At 38.4% G+C, this 21,915-nt stretch overlaps 1 protein-coding gene across 3 annotated transcripts in view; it reads right to left on the reverse strand.

Moving 5' to 3' along the window:
• Positions 1 to 9,082: 9,082 nt before the first annotated feature.
• Positions 9,083 to 21,915, reverse strand: part of VIPR2 (vasoactive intestinal peptide receptor 2) — a 55,593-nt gene continuing 42,760 nt past the window's right edge. For 2 of the 3 annotated variants that reach the window (XM_040680270.2, XM_040680260.2), the window contains 4 exons: positions 17,926 to 18,017; positions 15,153 to 15,282; positions 15,031 to 15,072; positions 9,084 to 14,245 (listed from right to left, as the gene is read on the reverse strand). In XM_040680270.2, the coding sequence (XP_040536204.1) occupies positions 14,075 to 14,245; positions 15,031 to 15,072; positions 15,153 to 15,282; positions 17,926 to 18,017 (435 nt within the window). In that variant the 3' untranslated portion in view covers positions 9,084 to 14,074. Of the gene's footprint in view, positions 14,246 to 15,030; positions 15,073 to 15,152; positions 15,283 to 17,925; positions 18,018 to 21,915 lie in introns of all 3 variants that reach the window. The other variant, NM_001014970.2, reaches the window with a different exon arrangement.

Below are 21,915 nucleotides of genomic sequence, written 5' to 3' on the forward strand. Positions count from 1 at the left end.
CATTTTTTAACAAATAGCACGTTGTGGAAATTAATGGGGCACCCAATTTATCGCTGGGTGCAGCTGTGTGTAGGAAAGAGACAAGATAGAAGATAAAAAGAGAAGAAAAATACAGCTGGAGGGGCAGAATATCTTTCCCATTAGGACAGATGAAATAGCCTAGCACATTCTGGGTTAGAAGAGTGATGTCTATGGAGAGGTACCACAGAAACGACTCACAGGTTGAGCAACAGTGGAAACATCATTCACAATTTCTCATAATAATAAACTTAGGGGACACTGAATTAAATTACTAGGTTACAATAAATAAATTTTGGGGTTAGAATAAAATAAAAAATTCAGAATATAAAGAAATTGTAAAACTCTGAGGATGCCGTGGAGATAAAAAGGGAATAATTTGGCTGAGTCCAATTCATGGACGAGAAATGTACCAATTACTATTAAGTTATGGCTCAGGATATTCTCAGGCTATGAATAGCTGCAAACTGGGAGAATGCAAGCAAGAAAGAGTCATATTACCTATAGTTTTTTTTTCCTACTACTTTTCCTTCTGCATCCACCAAAAATTCCTGCCAGAAGAAGATTAATCAGCCAGACTTATCTCTGGATTGAGGGAGTTCTTATGTTCTTTTATGTTTTTATTCTCAGAGAAGTTATCTCCAGATGAACACAGGCTAAGGCTGAGGAGATGAAAATCGTTGGGCCTGACATGAGCAGGTATGGCTGCAGCTACTTCTGAACATCGTGCTCCTGGATATTGGGAAGTACAGTTTACACTGCATGTACATAACACCTTTATGAATAAATTGAATGTATCTGTAAAAACAAAGCTCTTATGAGATGTGAATTAAGCAGTGCCACCTTGACAAACAAATACTTGAAAGAACAGGAGAAAAACTCTCAACTCTGTCCACACATTTATGTCAGCAGTAAATAGAATTTATGGGTGGATTTTGTCATAGCCTATACTTACAATCAGTTTGCTGTTTGCTGCAATTGCCAGGGCAAAACATCTCTGTAAGAACATAAAGATAATGGCATAGTTAAATTTAGTTGACTATTTTAATCTTAAAATTCAGCCTCTAAACACACGTAATTGATAGTATGTGTATGAGTCATGGAAACTTGCTTTTTATGAAGAAAATTACTAATGTTCAGTTCTGACTTTTCTCATTACTTTTTATATCTCCAGTTTCCTTCCAGGATGCAGTTTAGTTATTATTGATCCATAACATTTATAGGAATCTAAATGTACTTCAGATGCTGGGTAGCCTGGCTCCTGCTATTTCAAAGTGCTCGTGACCTTTCAAGCTCTTCTACTTCCTCTCTTGTTCTTTATGAATTGGTCATTATTTACCAGATATTTAGTGATGAACTCCCACTTTCCCTAGGCTGTAAGGCATGGCCATCACAAACAGCTTGCCAAGTCTTCTGAGCTGTGCTTCCAGTGCAGCACAACTGGGAAGGTCAGCTGTGAGCAACAGGAAAAATGTACGAAGTCCAGAAAGGTGAAGGAGGTTCGTACTGTCTGACGTTGGGCTGTCTTGAACTCATCCAGCAAAACATTTGAAAGTGCTTCCACATCAAAAAAAGCCCCGTAGAACTGCCAGGATGGCTGGTAGATAAACCGAGTGGCTTATGGATGGAAATGAGCCTGCTGCAGTCAACGGGACTCAACTCGATGGGAGCATACAGACATAAAAGTTTCTCAGAGACATGTTTGAACAACCGCATTAAATCGGTTGCCCAGTAGGCTTTCTTTCATATGTCTGGAGAGCAGCAAGTGTAGTAATTGTATATAGGGAAGGAGAAGTGGCAGCTACAAGAGCAGTATAACATGAAAAGGGTGATAAGCTTTAAAACACTTAAAAATATTTTTATTTTATTTTAGTAAAAGAAAACGAAAGTGTGGACTAAGCTGATAATACTAGGAAATCAAACACGAGTCTGCTGCAGTTAACTATGTTGGAAAATCTCTTACCCTTGTTTGATAAGAGCTGATCTCTCAGGCAATGAGAGTGCCATACATACTTCAAATAGCAGAAAACATTTGGTGTATGACCCTCTAAAAATATTAGTTAGGCAGAGGAAAAGAGAAGGTGGGGATTGGTATAAGCAGTGTAGAGAACATGCCAACTTCAGGAAATTCTGTTTGGAGTAGAGATAAATATCAGAGGAATTCACAGGAATCAGTCTTGAGACTGATCTTACTTAGCAATAACCATGCAAAAGTTTCACTAGAACATGTTCCAAAATTACAGCTTTTATACTAATAAAAACTGCTGATGAGGTTACCAATTGCCCCTGCTATAACACGCCTGTAACCTCTCTGCAGGCCCACAGGTAAGATCTTACACTGTCCTCACACTGGTACAGTTTGACAAATGCTTCTGGCTTAAGCAGTCTCTGGTCTTTATTTTCCTATTTCTACCCCCAGTTCGTTGCCTATACCAACTCTCAGCGTGCCAAAATAACCATTTGTGCGCAGTGTGGTGAAACAGAGCTGGGAACATCTGTAAGTTAAAATTAAACCTATTTTGGTGGGTGGTTTTCTTTTGGGATGGATACGCAGGGAGGCAGAACATCAAAGAGACAAGGCCACTTAGCAGCGCACCTTATGTCTGTGCTGAAACATGCAGGTCCTCTTCCCTTGATGCTGGACCAGGAACTGGAAAAGGTGATTCATCCACCAGTTATCTGCTGCTGGTTTCCAGGAGAAAGAGAGAAAGAAAGTGATCCCTTAGCTCTCAACTCCAATCCAGTGAAATTAATCTAGCAAATAACATAAACTGACAACTCTGAAATATCAAAAAGAAAACAGTTTGATTGCTTAATTAACTGCCTGATCACAACTTTCCAACAAAAACACTTCATTTGTAGGCTACATCTACAGGCAAGCTACAATTCTTTAGAGAAAATCACACAAAAGCTGCCCTCCCTTGCACAAAATCACACAGAGCTTGCTGTACATGTATCAGAAATGCTAAGTCATGGCCTGAACCAGTGATTGAGCACCTGGTGGGAAGGCAGGGCCAACCCAGGGGAGCTCAGGTGCAAACAGTGCATCTGAGTGACTGGAGGGGTGGATCCTGGCTCCACCTCTTCCCTGACCTCATTTAAGGGTTGGCAGTGGATGTAAAGGAGTCTTATTAGAGATCACAGGGACATGATTTAGTGAGAGCTGTTGGTGATGGGTGGATGGTTGGATTGGGTGATCCTGGGTTTTTTCCAGCCTTGATGAGTCTATGATCCCTGCCTACTTAAGGCCTTCCAACGGTAAGCAGATTGTTGTTTTCCTCTTTTGTTTCTGTGCCCATGGCTGCTGCGTTTGAGCATATCCTTACTTGCTGCAGCCTGGAACTTTGCTACTCTACTATCATTGCTGTGTTTTCCATTGCATTACAGCATTACAACATGTCATATGCTACCTTGTTTGAATTCTGCATGTTACCCTCAGTAATAAACACCGTGTGTTGAAACCTGCAAGTACTGCCAGTATTCTCCTTCATTTACTCATGAATGGAACAGGATATGGATTGAATGAAGCCCTAAGCACTATGTATTAGGGAAAGGGATATTGATCGAATAAAGTAGCTTTGTTCCAGTTTCATCACTTGTGAGTTTGTCTTTAGATCTTTTTGCAGACTCACAGGGAGAGAATAGCTTTGAGTCTGGCAAAAAATAATTGCTTTTAGAATTACTCACATCATGATTCATAGGCCCTTAATTGTGCTTGTTCAGAGGGACATGACAGAGGAAAGCAGGAATATGTGAATAAAATGACAAAATAGGCAATGTCACACAACTTCATGGAGAACATTCTCCTTTTTGGAAAAGGAAGTGTTGTGAGGTGTTCCTCTTCAGGAGCAGAAACAGAAAAGCAAGGTTCTGTAGCAGATAAATGAACACAACAGGGCTTTCCAGCTTGAGTGGGCAAATGAGGAGAACCATTGCTGCATTGTTCATTCCTTACAGATGGAGAAAAGCAAAGGAGAGCAGGAAGCAGGTGCTGCCTTGAACAGTAAGAGCAAGAAAAGCTTCATCTTAACATCACAGATTTTATTCCACTTTTGTTGCATACGGGATGAAGGAAACTAGGGAATGGCTTTTATTATCAAGTAACACCTACTTAAATGTAGATGTAAAGCTAGAAATTCAAATGGTCTCAGACTATGCTCCTTTGTAAGTGTGAGGCACAAATCCCTTGCTGGTACCATACCATTACCTGCATGGCTCCACCAAGTACAACAGAGCAGTAGTTCAAAATTTGAGTATTTAGAGTGATAAAACTTTATGGTAAGCAAATATCTAGATGCTTCTTGCTATTTTTTTTTTTCCTTATTTTCCCACAAAGAACTCCTAGGATATCAGAACATCTGTGTGTTTTACTTGCGGAAGGGCTGCACCTGAAGCATAGGTCTTTCATCCACCTCAGACTGTGGTAAAACCATCCCTGCTGAGGCTCCTGCCCTGGGAATGCTGTTTAGCCCTTGTTGCCAAGGGCTGTGAAGAATAGATCAAATAAGACATAGTTGAGGTTGGGGTATGCAGTAAGTTACCTCGCAAGAATTTGACTCTGCCCATCTGAAATTCATGGCTTTAAAAAGGCAGATAGGAAACTGAGTTGTTTTAGTAAAGAAAAAGTGCTTTAACTACTTGAGTAAAAAAAAGTGAAGGGCAAATTAATGAGTTGTCATAGAATCTGGCATTTCTGCTTAGCTGGTTTTGAGCTGTAGCCTGCTGACTACCAGAATTGTACCATTAGTGAATCACTTGCAACTAAACAGGTACAAACTGGAGTATCCTGAAAAAGCAAAGCCAAGATTATTGTGTTTTAGTCTGGGAGAATGGATAAAGACATAGAAGGCCCAGACAAAAAACATCCAAAAACAAAACAAAACTCTTATACAGTGGAAATACCTCAAGCCACACAAAAGTCTTCAGAATTTTATTTTTCCATGAGTGATTTTTGGCTTCAGAGTCAAATGGGTAGTGATGAATGACAGCTAGCCTGGGATCAGCCAGGCTTAAATTAGTAGGATTGGTAGTCATGGGGCTCATGTTCTTACGGTTCCATTCCAACAGGTAACTTCTTTCAAACAGTCCTTAAGTGAGCCAAATTGGCTGTAGGTGGGATTCATGGTAAACGTAATCCTTCAGCTGCCATAGTTAATGCCACAGTTTAAGTTTAGTGATAAGACCGAGAGTCACGATTTCTGTTAAATACCTCCCAACTATCTTACCTTGTCTGATAGTTGCTGTAAAAATGCTTTCTTGGTCTGGTGATGTGGAAGGCTTTTGCCTTTTCTATCTTAGTGTTTCCCAACTTTATTCTTCACTCTGAAAAGATTTTGTTTTCTTGTATGCAGAGAGCCTAAAAATGGCCCCTGTGTCACCTAAAACATGTAACATTTCAATTTTGAAGGGAAGAAATACAGATGGTCAGTTTATAGGTGGATTATGCCTAAAAATCTGAACTATTCAGCCTGTAGAACTCACTGTAAACTTGAGCAGAACTGTTCAGGTTCTATATGCAGTGTACATTTGTGACAATTTAGCTTCCAATTTAGCTTCATGCCATATGCATGTGGAAAGTTCTCATTCAAAATTGCCCATGAAGATTGGCCCCAACATTGATTGACTCAAATGGGCTCTTCAGCAAAGCTATCACAGCCCTCTTTTTTCCCATCTCCTGCTACATGTGATCCCTCAAACCAGCCTTCCCTTAGCTCTTCCATTTTCCTGCCATAAAATCTTACTGCCTTAGACCCTAGCGTTGAACCCATTTATTCCATAAATTCACATCCTTTTTTCTCCTCCGAACTCTCAAAAAACATTCTGTATGTTTTTCCTGTAATTTACTGTTCTGGACAGATCTGAATTTAAGAAAAATGCACTAAAGCAGTCAATTGTAAGTCAGTAAGGAATGTCAGAAGCCACTTTCCACCCTGTGAGCCAACCAAACACTTGAGTATCCAGATTATCCAAATAAATCACTATGTTTTAAACCCGATGACACATTTATTGCATAAGGAAAGTTAAAAACCACTCAAAACCACTGCCAAATGCTGAGATGAATAATTACTACTCAGAGGAAACAAACTATTCATCAAAGACATTTTGGGGGCATATATAGAAGTAGAATTGTACTATTCATGGACCAGTATATGAATAGGTAATTGGAAGAATTTTTCTAGGCTAGTGTTGGATATAGAGCACAATTAAGGGAGAAGATAGCTAAGCTAAGATTAAAGATCTCTTTATAGGACTCAAATCTTCTTCCATAGTATTTATGCCACCAGTATGGTCTGCTCATCCAGGCATGATGGACTCATGTTAGACTGAATCTACAGCTGAAACTAGTGTCTGATATAGCACTGATAGAGTATCTTATGATAACAATTGGCAAAGTATCAAAATTCAAGGATTTTTGTGATCCACTTATGTTTAAAATTCTGATTTGGAAAAGTTTGTAAGTTCCTTCTAATTTGTTTGTTTTTTCTTCCCAAAACATCGGACACAGCAATGCAGTTAAGATCCTGTAGTCGCATAGGAGTGCAGAGACATGCAAGGACTATGAGGTCTAATGCCCTAGTATTTTAGACTTATACCATATTACTTCCTTTAAGTCATATAAATAATTTTTTTTTAAGGCTTTTTCAGAACTTCAGTCCTCTGGTGAAATGTTTTTCTAGTTTCCAGCCTCAGTTTATGAGATACCAATCAATACCTGACTTTTCTGTGGGAGCTGTAAAGTACTACCATAGGTCACAGGAGTGGAACCAAGTAGTGATTACTTGGTTTAACTTAAGTCACAGATAATGTGTGAGAAACATTGACTATAGCTATGTTCAGGTTAAGGGAAATGTGCCTGAGCGGCAGTGGCACTGCAGGGCTTGCTGACCCCAGCACAGGGACATGGCTGCCCCTTCAGGTCCTTAGTGCCCTGGGACAGGATGGGCTTTCCCAGAGGCAGCTTCCTTGCTCAGGCTGGATTTCTGTCTTTGTAATCAGCCCAAAATGGGATTTATAAACAGAAGGCTTAACTGAGATGTTTAAAGTTAGATAAAAGCAAATTGGGCCTGCATAATAAAGTCAGTATTGCCTCTGTCTTCCAAGCTGGGGTCATCTCATCTTCAGGGCATTAGGCAAGTAACCAGAGCTACAGACTGTGCCACGCTGGGCTTTTAAAGGATTGTTTTAAACTCATTAACAATATATTAATTCCACATGTTACAAGTCAAAATGGTCCTTCCAAGTATCTAGACTTATTAATTTCTGTCCTGCGGTCACAGCACAGGATGTTCTGGTCTTTATAGGCAAAATCATTAAAATGGTTCTTCACAGATGATGTATGTGAGCGAAGCAGTATTTTTCTTCATGTTCTTATTGTTGAGTAAGGCCAAGTTAAGTGTTCTCTAACAGAGGCAATATGGTTGAGGTACTTCTCTGAATGACAGAAGCTAGAATCAGCAAGAATGACTTAATTGTCTAATTCACCGGCTGCCTAATATACAATCATTCTTTACAACACAATTTTCTAAGTACTTATATTTCAATTTTCTTCTCATGAATACAGTTCTGCATAACAATATTTCCCCGCAGTCAGGATCCATTATTAATTACATTGTTATAAACTTGCTTATTGATTCATGCATTATTTGCAAAGTATTTTTCATTTCCTACAGCGATAGGCAGAAAAAGCCCAAGGCACTAATTAGGAGCAGGTGAAGAATGCAAGTAGGAAACCAGGGATGAGCAGTGGCCGGTGGGTATTATTAAATGGAGCCTTTCAGAACAGAGAAGCTCACAGCTCAGTAGGCTTGCATTGAAAAGCAGTCCCAATTACAAAGGCACCAGCTCAGAAATGAAGGACTTCAACATAGAGCTTGGCTCTTTGATTTCATTTTCCAAAGCTAATATTAATATTTAATTGCATAACCCAGGACATTGATTCTATTTTGTAGCATATATCTAAAAAAAAATCTTTATTTTAACTGTTAAAAATAGGTAACTAGTTTGATTTGATATATATTTACTTGTTAAATGCTTCGATACAGTATTTCAACCTAAACTTCATGTCAACTAGATCACTATATATCCTAGCCTGTGTTATTAGGGAAAGATGAAAATATTCAAATGCAGTCAGTTCTAAATACTATTATGTTCTATTATTTACATTAAGAATTTTTATTTGCTTTGGTTGGACATGTAGGGACCTTCCTATTAACACAATAGCACGTGGAGCACAAGGAGTTCCCCCTGAAAGCCAGGATTTCCCCATTAAGTTACTGTCCAAACTCTACTAAGAGCACAGCATTGTGGGGAGGCTATACACAGACTCTGCCTTTACACAGCAACCTGCAGCTTTGGGCTCACTCTGCTCCCTTTCCTGAGCAAAAGTTGGGCTTCATTCCTCCGCAGTGTAATTGACTGCAAAGGGGTTCAGACTGATATGCTGACCACAAAGGTGTACCATATTGCTGGGAGAGGATGAGACCTCAGCTCTCTCAAGGGTCAGAAGACCCCTCCCAGTGATGTTAACTTTTGTGATGCCCACAGATAAACACCGGAGGAAGCAGACTCCCTGGACCATGAGGGATGGCAGAACAGCTCTCTATCATTTGTCCCCGTGGGGTGTTGTTGCCTGCTGAGGTCCCTGCTTTGTTGGGGTGGCTTTTGTGCAAGCTCACTGCTTTCGCTGGCACTGAGTCCTGCTCCTGTTTGTCACTCTCATGGCAGGGGCAGCCTTGGCTTTTCACTTCCTGTGCAGTAAGATTCAATTTCAGTCATACTGCTGAGGAACCTTCAGCTGCCAAGGCCAGAGAACCATTTCCAGTTTTAAGATCTAGTTTCTGAGTGCACTTGGCTATCTAAAGAATACACACTGTAGATGTGTGAATAGATATGTATTTCTTCCCTTAAAGAGATAAGATATATAGTGTTCCCTCTGCATAATCTTTATTTTTGTTGTAGATCCATTATGTGGTGCTCCTCAAAGACATCCAGACAACGCGTTTAGGCAAGATGCAGTGATTTGGAAAATAGCTGCCAGCCACACAGGTATTGACATATAGAAGAAGTTCTGTGCAAAATCTTTAAAATTTTTATTCTGACTCCTCTTCAGTTCATCATGGTGTTATTAATTACTATTAGCACTGATAGCATAAAGATGTAAACGCTTGTTTGTTCACAGCTTTATATACAACATCACAGAGAAGGCTGTTAGGTATGTGACACTGAGAACAAAAAAAGAAGAGTAAAACCAGAGGAAACATTTAGTGAATTAAAGTATGAAAAGGAAATCTATTTACACATTAATCTATACATCATCGTATTCTGTACATTTTGTAAAAAAATAATCACATTCATTTACATCATCTTTAATTGTTACTGTACTCAACAGATAAAAAGTTATAAAGACAACAGAAGAGAATTTCTAAACAATACTCATACTAATGCTCCAGAAAGGGGGCAGGGGGGAAAGCTGCAGGTTATGAGGAATTTACTACAGTGCTTTGGGGAATAAAGAATTTGGGGATATTTCAGCCATTGTTTTAGCTGATGATGGAAATGGTACAGAAACACTGTCATCATTGGGCAGAACCAGATTAAACACAGAATGGTTAAATCATATCAAAGATTGCTTTTTTAAGTAGCTGACATACTGATTTACTGATACGTGCTGATATACTCATAATATAAATGTCAGAATTTATTTGAGCAACAGAATAGTATTGTATACTACCTGCTGCTATTTGGTTATGTCAAGGTGGCAGTACTGATGGCCCATAGCTTATCTAGGCACTCATGGTAATGTGAAGGAACTTCTGCTTGTAAAAGTAATTCCAGAATTACCTTGCAGAAACAGCAATTGCTCAGACAATAACCCTAACACACCAAGTAGCTTTCTCTACGAGCTACTTGCCAGTTGTACTTTTTTATCGGACATATTTAATGTTTAATTTTCATTAAAGTTGTCTAAAAACTGTAGAAATGAGTTTGGACTTCATTCACAATCACTTTGCTGAAATGGACAAATTGAATGTCAACAGGATAAGTTTTTTAGCACTCACAAGAGCAGGAGACAAACAAGGGAAATGACTCAACTCAGTCCTCATGCTCGGTGTGTGAGACATGCACTTGGCAATGACTTATTTCACATGTGGTCAGACTGCACAGTTTGCTGAGGTGCTCAGCTTTCCCCTTCATGTTAAAGGCAGAGGGAAACCTGTCTGCGGTGTGTCAGGGTGTGAGGTGCTACACAATGGGGCAAGCTGCCTTTGACTTGACTCTATAAGGCTTTTTAAACTGTTGCCTTTTGTAGCAAGTTATTGATGCTATGGTACAGTCCCAGCATATGCTTAAACTGGGTAGTTCCTCAGCTGCTACATGCAGCACACATCACTACTTTGGTGCAGTCTGTTGGGCTCTAGCGCATTCTAGAGCAGTATACATGGAGTAGCTACTTAAATACATGTCACATACAACATTTGGTGGAAACCAGCACTGCTCTCAGTGGCATAAAGGATGCTTTCCACAATCCTAATGTTATTTTGCGAAGCATGTTAATGCACCTGAGCCAGACACCAAGGTCAGCATACCTTAACAACGTTACTGATTTACATGGTGAGAAATCAAGTCAGTAATACTCTCACTTCCTGTCATTAACCAGCTCCTGGTCAGCAGTTGAAATGACTGCAGAGATAAAGGTGTGACCATGTCAACTCTGAGTGGGGGTGAGAAATGTGGTCAATGCTGTACGCATTCCAGAAGGGATATACTGGAATGTTTCATCTTCCGTGGGTGAAACTATTCCAAATCTGAATGAGGACAGAAGAGAAACAGGAAAAAAACATTTGAGGAAAATGTCTTGAACTGAGAATTTTAGAGATCTGACATGTTTTGTTTCTCAGGAAATTAAGATGGTTTCAACTGTGATTCAAGAGATTTCACTTAGAGAAAATTTCTCATATTCACGAGCACTTTGTTTTAGTGTATGACCCACCTACAAAAGACAACAAGGCAAACACCTAAAAAAACAACTGCTGAAAGCTGAACACAGGCAAATCAATGCAGGTCATAAGGCCATTGGGTTTATCATGGAGGGCAGTCAACCACAGGGATGTCCAACTGAATGGACCTAGGTAGGGATCCTTCATTGCCTTCATGTGAACATTTATGGGAGGATAAGTTTTGTGAATCAGCTTACGTGGCTTAAAAGAGAGTATTTAGTTATCATCTGTTAGCAACACAACTGAACAGACTCTTCTGGAGAGGACTAATTGTAGACACGGGGTGAGAAATCTTAAGTTCTGTTCACTTCTGTTCAATTCAGTTCTATTCTACTCCACTCCACCCTATCCTACCCTCAGCTCATTTTATAGTAAATACAGAAAAAAAAACGTGATTCAGTTTATGTGGCATAGATGCACAGCACAACATGGGATGAATCATCTACAACTAGCACCTACTTCTTTATGACCAATATGGAAGGCACTTAAAACAAGCCTTTAGCTCAGAAACAGACATTTGGCTTTTCAGGGCATAAATAAGGGTAGATAAATTTCACCTAAATATAACAAGCACCTAGCTAAAATCATCACCTCTGAAGAGGAAACTTTAAGTTAACTTTATATATTTAGATGCTGATCACCATCAGCAACTAGAAAGTAATCTGTCCATGTGTCCCTCAGGCATCATCAGCAGGTAATGTGATAAGAATCACTCAAAATGAATGGTGTTGCCTGCCTGGCTCCAAGGCAAGTAAACCACAAGCACGAAGTACAGTACAAGAGAGAATCTTGTCGCCATTCTTGCTTAGTTCACCCAACAGCACACATGATGTGCTACTGGCTTTTCAGTGGGAATATAATCCAGCAGGATTCCTGCTCTGAAGCCGCTATGACTCAGTTTGGACCCTGATGCAACCAAAGTGAGAAAGGAAGTACAGGAATCAAGAGGAGTAGAACTAAGTCACAAGACCATACGGGCAGAGCATACACCTGCATTGCTTCATCCACCTCCTCCTCTGATGCTACTAAGACTGAATATGAACTGTGTTCAGGGATGACAGAGTCAAATGTTTTCTTGCACTGTCCTTTTGACTCTGAAGAGTCACCAGCAGGACCATTTGACTCCACAGTGTTGTGTAAAATCTAATGCAGGACAAAGCTATTTCAGTGCATTGCAGAGATGTGAAACACTGAACAAGTACTAGATTCATCAAGCTGATTTTCAGTTTTTGCATACATTTTAGCATAGTGTGGAGTTCTGTGTGAAAAGGCAGATGGAAGTCAAGTTCCACGATGATGGGATGATGCTCAAAATTTGCATAAAGTTATTTGGATATGGGAATTTTCTGGAAGTAGAAATAAGCGAGAACAGTGCCCTCTGGGTCTTTACAGACATGAAAATGGTTGCATAAAGCACAGTGAAGGTTGCTGTCATGCAAAACTGATGACTGCTGCCGATGGGGCAGTCTTGGGACATTCCTGTCTTTGATCTGACAGAACTATGTATCACTCCAGGGTAATCCCATTACAATAAATTGTGTTTGACCAATAAATAGCTAAATTAAATCAGAACAAGAGGTGTACAGACACTCTGATGACCGCCAACAGTACTCCCAGTAATATTTTCAGGAATGTATATGAATGCCTGCCAAGACATACCCTTGCCACTGTTCTTCCCTTTCCCTGGCAATATAACTGACCTTGGATTCTGCTGGCTTCATATGTTCTATCATCTGAGATATCAGAGCAATTGCTGTTATCAATCAACAGTACTCATATAAAACTTGTCATTCAGTGTGGACATGGTTAAACATAACATGAGAAGTAAACATCACTGGGTTTATTTCTTTTAAAATTGCAAATGTTCTATATGTATTTATAAGAACTTGCCAGTTTCCTGTCTCTTTTTTTCAAAGTGGCTGCATGGGAGGCTTGGTGTTGCTGAGAATTCCTTCTATTTATGCCTTTTATGGTGATTTTTAGGGATTGTGTTTATTTTTTTGGAGTCATGGCCACAACAGAATTTTAAATCAGCTCACATAGATACAGAATAGATCAAACTAAGAGCATTTACACTATTCCTTAAATGGGAGTTCCAACATTATTGCAATATTTCTTGTTTCAGCTGCCAAGTATGTAGTTCTAGAGATATAATTCAATGAAAATATTAAATAAAAATGATATTTTCAATGGGTAACACTTTCCAAGGCTGTTTATCTTATGATAGACTGCTCTAGCAATAAAGCACCTCTTCAGAAAATTGTTTAATAAAAGATCAACATAAATCTCTTTGATTTTAAACAGGAAAGTACAACTGGTGATTAGAACAGCACTACTGGCAAATGCTGATGTTTTAATCAAAACGATTACAATAGCCTTGGACTGCAAAGCCCTATGTTCTGCCTCACAACATAAAAACCGTGCAATTTCAAAGGGGACAACAGGATAGGAGTCAAACTGTAGAAATTAACCTCTGCAATTCATACAATTAGCTAATAAGCCTTACTTTTTTTTTTTCCTCTTTGTGTAAAGTTAATGATTTCCTGGATTAGCACATTAAGCTCCCAACGTGGTTAATTATAGCCTCACATTTCTTTATTTTTCTTTTGTTTTCCATAATTAGGAAAGAATTTCCTAATCCTTAAGGAAAGAAGTAGTACCTTAAGTACAAATACAGTTTAAGAAATTTTTCTGCTTCCCATCATAACCTTTTCAACAGGTACCAAAGCAGCCCACATTGAATAGGATCCCACACATCTGTTTCACAGACAGGCTGGAGGCAAAACGGACCTTCATAGTAGATCAGTTTTTGGATAGTTATGGCTAATACATGGCAAGAGAACATATAAACTAGTATGAATGTCACTAAAGAAAAGAACAGAAAGCATCCATGGGGCAGGTGTCTTTGTTATTACCTGGCTGACTGCACAAATCAATTTCCCAAGTACCATCCTATAGAAAAGCAAAGCAATAAACTCTACATTTTAGAAAATACCACATCAAGCTGCACGTAACAAATGTATCCCACAGTTTTTGCATGTTTTGGGAACCTAGCTGATTTATATCATGGTGGTCTCTGTCTGCATGAATGACTGAGCCCTTGAATTCCGATGGAGCTGAGAAACGCTTTCCGATCCGTTTCGAGAAATTGAGCTGTGCAGTCTGTAGTCTCTGCCTGCTGTCTGCTTCCAGCACAAACTCCGCCATTTTCTTTTCAGCTCTCCTTGTACCTGTGTTAAAAAGACAATGCACAAAATGAAAACATTCTTTTTACCCGAGGAACTTTTCCACATGGACTGGCTACTAAATGGGGACTTCTGGGAACAACTTCCAACCAGTTTTTACAAAACTGAGGTGAAAACTGCACCTACATTGTTTGTGAAGAGAAACCCCAGGGCCACTTTTAATTTCAGATTCGTATCACTTGTGTTGTCACAAGTGGCTTTTATCAAAATAGTCACTAGCAATTAGTCACTTGTACTTAAAACATCAAATGAAGTGATCAGCCTCAAATCAGTCATCTTATGAATATCAAAGACCAGAACAGTAGTAGACTAGAATGTCAGTTCCCAGTGCAAGCAGGTGTCTTCTTCAGACAGACTCCTCCTGACACACACTGAATGCTATTTAACACGTATCACACCTTAAAAAGGAGCTGACATGCTAACATCATACTCTAAATACTTACTAAATTCTGTTCCAAGTTTTTCCAAGAATTTCTAAGCTTGCTGCACCTCAGTTGGACAGTTCACATAACTCGTACCAGGGCCAGAATCAGATCACATTAAGTAAAGATGCACTGCCATTTGCAAGGAATTAGATTTCAAATGGCTCTTAACTCTTCACCCAAAAACACTGATTTCTCCTGCTGCACAGAAATGTGTATATTCTGTAAGTAGGAATGCAAACATTTTGTAAACAGCCACATGTTATGTAGAGTGGAATGATAGAGGTGCTTATTTATACATATACTGAAAACAGCAATTAACATCCTCAATAGAAAAACGAGACTTACCTCACTGTTCAAAAAACAATACAGGACTGCAACAATCAATCCCTAGAAACAGAAAATATTCATTACTTGGTATACAGCACTAACCTAAGTCAATGAACTTGAATAAAAACTTGAAAAATTACCTGAAAAGATCCCAAACACAACTCAAAGATTATTTTGTAATTGTTGGAACTGCGGTCAGGAAACAGAGCAAACACTGTGTAGTGAACTCCAAATAATGGAATAAGCAACAGCGTGGATTTTGCAAGTCTCCTGGGTAGATGAAGCAGAAAAAGGCAGAGTTCAATTATTAGCTCTTGCTTTACTAAGGCAAGAACATAATGCAATTTCATTTAGATAAACCCTATATGACTTGCATTTTATGAACAGTTAAAGGAGGCATTTACTAAAAACTCTTTTCCTTTCAAGCTTGCAGTAAGATTATCCACACAGTAACCTTTATAAATTAATGTGTGTAGCTGTACTTGATCTTGCTGACCCTGTGCTCTTCCAAAATCTGGTGAAGGCTCCAGGGTCTCTCTAAATCAAAATATCCTTTTTCCATTGACCTCTGGACATCAGCAGGGAGTAGGATCTATCCTCTGCTGTGCCTCTTTGACACATAGCAAGTTCCCAGCCTGTCTCACAAGAGGCTATCAGTCCTCTCAGGACATTTTTTTACCTTGCATGAATCATAGAATCACTCAGGTTGGAAAAAGCCTTAAAGATCATCCAGGCCAACAGCAACCTAACCATACTACCCTAACTCTAACAGCCCTCTGCTACATCATGTCCCTGAGAACCACCATGAAGTGTTGTGAGTGGAGAGGAATACTGCCTTCCTCCAAAATTTTACAGACAGTTCTTGTCTAAAGGTAAATTCTATGTCCTAAATTAGTATTTTCAGGTTCATTTATTTTAAATGGGCACCTGTAAGGATGCTCATACGATTCATATGCAATGTAGGCAAGGGAATGCAATCCAGAATAATCTCAGCTGTGAGATTTGGATCAGAAATTTCAGATTTACCTCCAAATTCACAACTATAATGATAATATGAAATATATACCCATGAAAAAATTTAATGTTGGAAATTACGTAATGCCATTTATCACGAGATACTACTGAAGTTAAGAATGTGAACTTTTCATGATTAAGCAGGACAGTTTTGACAAACTGCCTGTGAAACCAGTGAAATGATGGATTGCTAATTATCCCTTACCTGTCACTCATTTCACTCTAATGACATCAGTTTTATGTATTATGAAGAACCAGTCATGCATGATTATGGATGTCTGGCATCAGATAAAATTCAAGAAGTTGTAATGTTGAGTACCATAATTCATCACTCTCTTGGTGAATCTAACTGGACTCAACAATGAGAGGAAGCTGCTGTGATTTCCGCTACTATATTAGAATAGTCAAGGTATTACAAGCAGTTTTATTTTTTCTGTGTCAGTCCTCATGGCCTTCCTTCATTCAAAGTATCCCATAGGCTACATCTGTTTATGTGGAAATAATCAGTTCTGACAGCAAAATTTCTTGAGAATAGTAAAAAACCTCATACTTAAAAGTGATATCACTAAGTGGTAGCAACAGGGTTTCTCTGGCAGAAGAAATTCATTTACAACTGAAGGAGATGATGATGGCAGCAAATTTCCTGCTTTCCCAAGTGAAGTGGAAAAGTGATTTTATTTCAACTTAACCTTTCCTACTGCAAAAGTAAAACAAGCATCAAAAAGGATGGAACCAGGTACAGACAAATGGGACACAGGAAGGGAAGAAAAATGATGATTTGAAATGGGTAGTATTTGTTTTATACTCATACTTCCACTCCATTCCTGTAGCAATATTTTGTCTAGCTGTTAACTACTTTCTGGTTTAGTGAAGGAAAGCCTTATTCTTCACTGTATTTTAGAAAGCACATTTGCATTTTGAAAAATGATCCTTCCAAGCCTTTAATTTGCTCTGTAGAAACAGTATTTCTTGAGAAGGTTAATCTCCTGTTCCCGTGAGTATCTGCTAAAGACTACCCAAGCAGGCAATCAGCTGCTAAAAGCAAAGAATTCACATGGCTGAACAATGAAGGACAAGGTTGCTGTTACAGAACTAATAATGCTGCAGTAAACTATGGAAAATGATGGGACAGACAGGAAGGGAATGCTTCATTTTCATAAAATACATAAATACCACAGGGAAACAAAATTTTATCTCACAAGAAATAAACGTGAGCAGATTTCCTGCCTATATAAATACATATATATATACATATAGATTTCCTGCCATATATACTTATGTATGTCAGTGTGCTAGATAATACTGTGGTGACTGTGTAATTTCATCTAGGTTGATTTAGTTCTCTCACGTGTTCAATTAATTCAATAACACAAAAACAAAAAGGAACTGTGTAGGCCTATGAAGCACATTATATTTCCTTTCAATAATTTATGGGAACAATTTCCTTCCAACTTCCTCTTAAAATATATTTAAATATTAAAGCAAAAAGTATTTTGTAAATGAAAAAAGAAGTTTTTAAATAGGATGAAGCAATACGTTTTGATATTTCAATAACTTTTATGTTCAAATGAAATACCTATACATTAAAAGAAAAATACTATTTCTCATATTTTTTTTTCCATAGGCAGATTCTTTCATGGAATTAAACTCAAATTCAAGAGTAGCTTGTTGGTTTTTATGAAATTGCCTGTTTTTTATTGAATTTGGTGTTTGAAAAAATTATGTTAATCTCCATTTAAACATAATGTTGCAACCTTTATTAAATCACATCTAGAATTAGGAGCTTTTGAATTAAATGTAATTATATTGTCACAGCAACTGCTAGTAGCAGGTTTCAGCTCAGTAAATCTTATAGAGATTAGTTTAATTCTATATATAATGTCTAAAAATGTAACTTACTTGTACTGTGACTGGTCATTTCCTCCAACATCTGGTGACCTTAACTTCTGGAGTAAGATTCTTATAATACTGATGAAAAGTATAAAATTCACCTGCAAAGAAAACAAATACAATGGTGACTTCAGACTTCTCCATTCAAGATGCAGCAACAAGAAATGCTTATCAAATCAGAGTAATCAACTCAGCAGTCAGCACTGTGTGCCTCCTGCCACGTTTAGCTCTACACAGTTAATTCTATTGTCTGTTTGGTCCAGTGCACCTCTACATGGCTACCAGTCTTTGCCTGTCTGGAAAAGCCTTTAAAGCCCCAGTTGACAGCAATGCTCTGCATCTGAAATCTCAACTGAAGACAGTTTTCTTGGCAGGATGGGACACTGGATGGGATCTAGTGCTATCAATGATTGTTGTTTGGATCTATGATTGGAAGCAAAAGGACAACCTAAGTCCTGTGCACAATTTTGATCCTCTCCTGCCTCTCATCTTCACATTTATTATTTTCTGTCTGGATAAGGAGAATAGAAGATTGCTGAATGGGCAATCTGTCCACTTTCATCAAGCATGGACAGGGCACGTCATATCTATCTGTCTGTCCTGGGTAATGATGAATACATTATGACTGAAGAACTCAGACTCTTGCAGTATAATATTTTATCCTCCTAACGGGATTCTAGAATAGAACACTAGGACTATCTCTTTTCATGGAACGGGAATGGAGGCACTTGGATTAAAAAATGTTATGATCAGACCTTGATCAGTCTAGAACATCCAAGACTGACACTCAGCAGGACTCTAAATCTCACTCATAGTTTCTTCATTGGCTTCTGGCATCTTGCATTCCCTAGCTATTCTGTTCCTGGATATTTTGCTACATTAGAAAACACAGGCCTTTAATGAAGTAAACACATATTTTTCAGGCAGATGATGAGTTTGCAGTTGGACTTGATTACTTATGTAAAAGTAATAGGTAACAGGCAGTATTCTTGCTGATTAAATCTGTAGAATTGAATACCACAGTATAGCATACAGACCAAAGGATACACATTAAGTACAGATATGTGCACCAGAGCTGTTATTTGTGAACAAGGAGAGAGCCTCCATCTCCTTGTATATTTGCTATCCACAAAACAAGAGAAAATAGGAAAACTATTTACTCTGTATTTACACAAAAGCAGGATTACTTCTTTTTCTTGACAGACCTCACTAATTTCTACCACAAGAGAATAAACTGTCATCCTTTTGGTTCCTGAGGCACCAAATCATCTGCAAAACTAGAACAAGGTGACTCATTCTTGACTGTCATACACATATTACCTTTAAGTCTGTTTTCAAATGCATCACTTTCACTCTGTAAGCACAATCTTGGATTAATGAAAAACATGCATTCTTGTTTGGAGTTTGTAACATCCCTTGACACTGGTGAGCCTGTAAACCCAGTCAGAGGGAACAAAGTGTCCTCCAGAGGTCCCTGCCAGCCTTAACCACTGTGAGATTCTACAAAAATCCTTTGAGTGTGATGTCTTTAAATAGGATATCATATGCATATTGTTGAATGAATATCTAAGAACAGTAAAATGAGAATATAATGTGATTGCAGACAAGCTGTAAGACAAAGACAACTGATGCCTCTTTACCAGAGTAACAGCAAGATGCTGCTGATACCCTTTGTTACTGGCTGAATCGCTGTCAGTTTTTGAGTTGCCTGAGTGATCATTTAAACTGCCTTCATGTTGTTTCTTTCTGCTCTTTAGTTTGCTATATCAGATAACATGATGAACATTTTTCATCTGCTTTGTAGTTAGAAATACAGCTTCCACCTTAAAACCACTCTTTCCTGAATGAAAGGTCACTACAGTGGAATTATGAAGAAGGCAATTGTGGAAGCAATTTGCCAAATGCGTGGTACTCCAAATTAACTGTCTGGAATAGGAATCTCTAATTAAACAACAGAAATGTGTACATCATGAATTATGGCAACCTGCCAGTTAATTTTTCTAAAGCCAAAATTGTCAGGAGGTGATACCAGAGAAGGCTTCTGACATACTGCATTACTTGCAGCTATTCCCACTTAGAGACTTCAGAACTTGCTTTCACAAAACTACTTAGTGTTGGATAATAACCATATAGTTAATATAACCTTCTGACCAGTGAAATGTGTTTGGATGTAGCACACAAATCAATGGAAAACAGTGAAGATTTTCAGTATCACCTGTCATCTGTGCTTTTCCTCCATGCCATCATGTAAGACAGTCCATAACAGTTTTGAACTCTGGTGTTTTACTATTCTTTACCAAAATCCAACTGCTTTCAGAATCTTCCTGTATCCATCTCACTAATTACATATATGCCTTTGTCATTCCTAACGCTGAAATCATTTGCTACTGCTGATCATCCTTTTCATCATTCTAAGTTTTCCAGTCCTCAAGAACAGACTGAAGACTCTGTGTGAGTATGATGCAGGAAATCATACCTTCATTCAGAAATGCCTTAAGTTTTGCAACCCCTTTTCAAAGAATTTGTAGTGATCTGTTTTCACTGATGAATGGCAGGCAGCCCTGAACTCATTATTCAAAGACTTGTGTCTTCAATTTTTACTTTTTCTTGAAGGTAAGTGGAAATACTTGTTTATGTATACTGAAAATGCTTTTCCATGAATGCAGTATTTTTATGCATGGATGACCAATTTTACATGGCATTTCATTAGCTACTTTTACTCTATGCATGCACTCTGTACAGCAGTCAACTTGAATGGCATTCTAGATGCCACAGCGACTGCGATGACTGTGGGCTGATGCTCCAAAAATATGCGTTACTTATCTGTTAGGAAAGGGTGAATATCACTGCCTTGTATAACTCCCTGTACTTCTGAAATCTTCTTTCACAGCTCCCCATATGCAAAATATAGTTGAACAAACTGGTAGAGAATCATCTGGTTAGAGAAGGAAGTGGTTTCACACACTACAAGAAGAATCATTTGGTCATCTTTAGTTGCTCTCATCCCTAAAACATGCTGCCTAAGACAAGAGATGACTCCAGAAGGTGACAGTGGATTCTAAACACACCTGGAAAGCCAAAAAGGTCAACTGCAAAATGTGTCTGTATGCCTTACAGTCCCACTGTACCATACCAGTAACTGAACCAGTAAAAAACCAGCATGGCTGTTCCTTTGCCACCATGATTCTGGTCCACGTGTTATAATTGGACTTTTACTGACTAACCAGTACTCCGTTTTCTGATCTCCCAATGCATTTCCTACTCTATGCTAAGATTCAGCTGGAATTTAAATCTGCCAGTGAACACCAGGATAACTTTTGTCTCCTCACCTAGGACTTCTTTGAAGAAGTACCGCTTTCTGGCACATAAAGTCTCAGCTCAGATAGCTGTTTAAATAGAACCTCCATAGCCTCCATAGGACCTCCATAGGCTTTTTCATGTTTCTGAAAAAACCAAGTGGTTTGTTTTGCTTTCATCTTTCAGTGCATTTTTTTTTTACTGCGGACCATCTCCCATTCTCCAGCTCCTCTGAGGTATATATATCCTCTTCCTGTTGTAGCTCTTTTGCACATCTATTTCTTTGTACACTAACATATTTTTTGGAGCCCTTACTTCATGCCATTTCACACTACGCTGCTTACTCTTTCAACACTATAGAAATGATAGGAAGTTTTCTCAAAATGATTTTCAGCAGGCATGAACTGAAAGAAAAGCCCAAATGTCAATTCTGGGCTATTTTAGGCTTTTGAAATTTTGTATAATCTAACAATGCCCAAACTACTCTGACTAAAATTTTAAAACTAAAGCACATGTATGTGAAATGAATTAATTTGCACTGTGACTATTTTCAGAAATTGACATAAACAATAGATTATTATGCACAAATTTAATTACACAGTCATCACAATGAACAGGAATTTTATTATGCTACTCCAGTAATTCTAATGAGCTCCACATAAAGCCCTATGAAGCATTCTCAAACAGTATTCTTTTGCATTA

The sequence above is a fragment of the Gallus gallus genome, chromosome 2, assembly GCF_016699485.2.
Source record: "Gallus gallus isolate bGalGal1 chromosome 2, bGalGal1.mat.broiler.GRCg7b, whole genome shotgun sequence".
Classification (NCBI taxonomy): domain Eukaryota; kingdom Metazoa; phylum Chordata; class Aves; order Galliformes; family Phasianidae; genus Gallus; species Gallus gallus.